The sequence below is a fragment of the Apium graveolens genome, chromosome 2 (genome assembly GCF_009905375.1).
Source record: "Apium graveolens cultivar Ventura chromosome 2, ASM990537v1, whole genome shotgun sequence".
In the NCBI taxonomy this organism is placed as follows: Eukaryota; Viridiplantae; Streptophyta; class Magnoliopsida; order Apiales; family Apiaceae; genus Apium; species Apium graveolens.
The window spans coordinates 179,336,785-179,338,080 of NC_133648.1; the positions used below are offsets into that span (position 1 = coordinate 179,336,785).

At 34.6% G+C, this 1,296-nt stretch overlaps 1 protein-coding gene across 1 annotated transcript; it reads right to left on the reverse strand.

Annotated features, from left to right (window-relative positions):
• Nucleotides 1–358: 358 nt before the first annotated feature.
• Nucleotides 359–790, reverse strand: LOC141695681 (uncharacterized). Its single transcript, XM_074499910.1, has one exon. The coding sequence runs from the start codon at nucleotides 788–790 to the stop codon at nucleotides 359–361; it is 432 nt and encodes a 143-aa protein (XP_074356011.1).
• Nucleotides 791–1,296: the final 506 nt, after the last annotated feature.

Consider the following 1,296-nt stretch of genomic DNA (forward strand, 5'->3'; position numbering starts at 1 on the left):
AAACATTGCATCCATTTCAACCACTTGAGGATGATCCATATCAATCTCAGAATCCTCATCGGTATCTATGTCAGGATCTGATACGTCATCAATATCTGACTCTTCCATAATATTCCTTCTCCTAGACCTCTCGCTCATCTTTTCCTTGCCCTTATGAGTCTCAGCATTAAGAGCTACAGTTTTCATCTTCTGACCCTTTCTGTTTTTTCCTTTGCTGGATCTCCAAGTCATTAGTTTTCAGCATCCCATACACTTCATCCAGAGTCAGAGAATCAAGATCATATTGATGTCTGGTTATTGAGGCATGAGTATCCCAATCTTCTAGAAGAGCTCTCATAAACTTGGTTTTTGAGTCTTCTCATTCATATTCTTTTCCAACCAATAATAGATCATTCAATAGTGTTAGAAATCTATCATATATATCAATAATAGACTCATCAGCCTTGGTATCAAATTTCTCATATTCTTGCACAAGAACAACTCTTCCATTCTTTTTTATTTCCATTGTACCTTGGCATTGTGTCTCCAAGACATCCCATATCTTCTTTGCAGTCTTGTAGGCAATCACTCTATTTGACATCACATTCTCCGTACTATTGTGTAAAATATTCATGACTTTAGCATCCTTAAGTATTGCAGCTTTTTCCGGATCTGAGCACTTTGATCTTTCCTTCCTGACATAGTGTTCAGGAGCATACGCAGACATAGCCACAATTTCCATAGGGTATGGAGGTCCTATTTTGATGATATCAATATATGAATCATTAATAGCTTCAACGAACATCAGCATCTTTACTCTCCAAATAGAGTAATCAGCTTTCTTTATGATGGGAATTTACATGCTTTCATACTTACTTCTAGGCATTTTGACCTTTGCAAATTAACAGTTAATTTGACCGCTCTGGTACCACTTGTTTCCCAATAAAGTAATTATTTAAGGGGGTTGGATACAATTACTAAACAAATAGATCTATTATAAAAGTAAAGTACACACAAATGAATCAAATAACAATTTACATTGATATTTAATAAACTGTTACAAAACACTCTGAAGAACAAAATTCTTAAGAGCTTCTAGGTTATGCGAATACTCGAGTACAGCTCTTCACATTGTGAAACCTATTTTGTGTTTATATACTACACATCTACAATCAGTCCTCTATCAATTACAAGATATGTTACAATATAATTTTAACATTTTCCATACATATCTAAATCAACTACGATCCTATAAATCTGTATCTTCTGATTTATCTCGCAGTCCTGACTAATCATCCAAGTCATTCTCAACGGATA

Bases quoted from the DNA above. Each gene is read 5' to 3' on its own strand.
- LOC141695681 (XM_074499910.1), bottom strand. From the start codon at position 790: ATGCTGATGTTCGTTGAAGCTATTAATGATTCATATATTGATATCATC.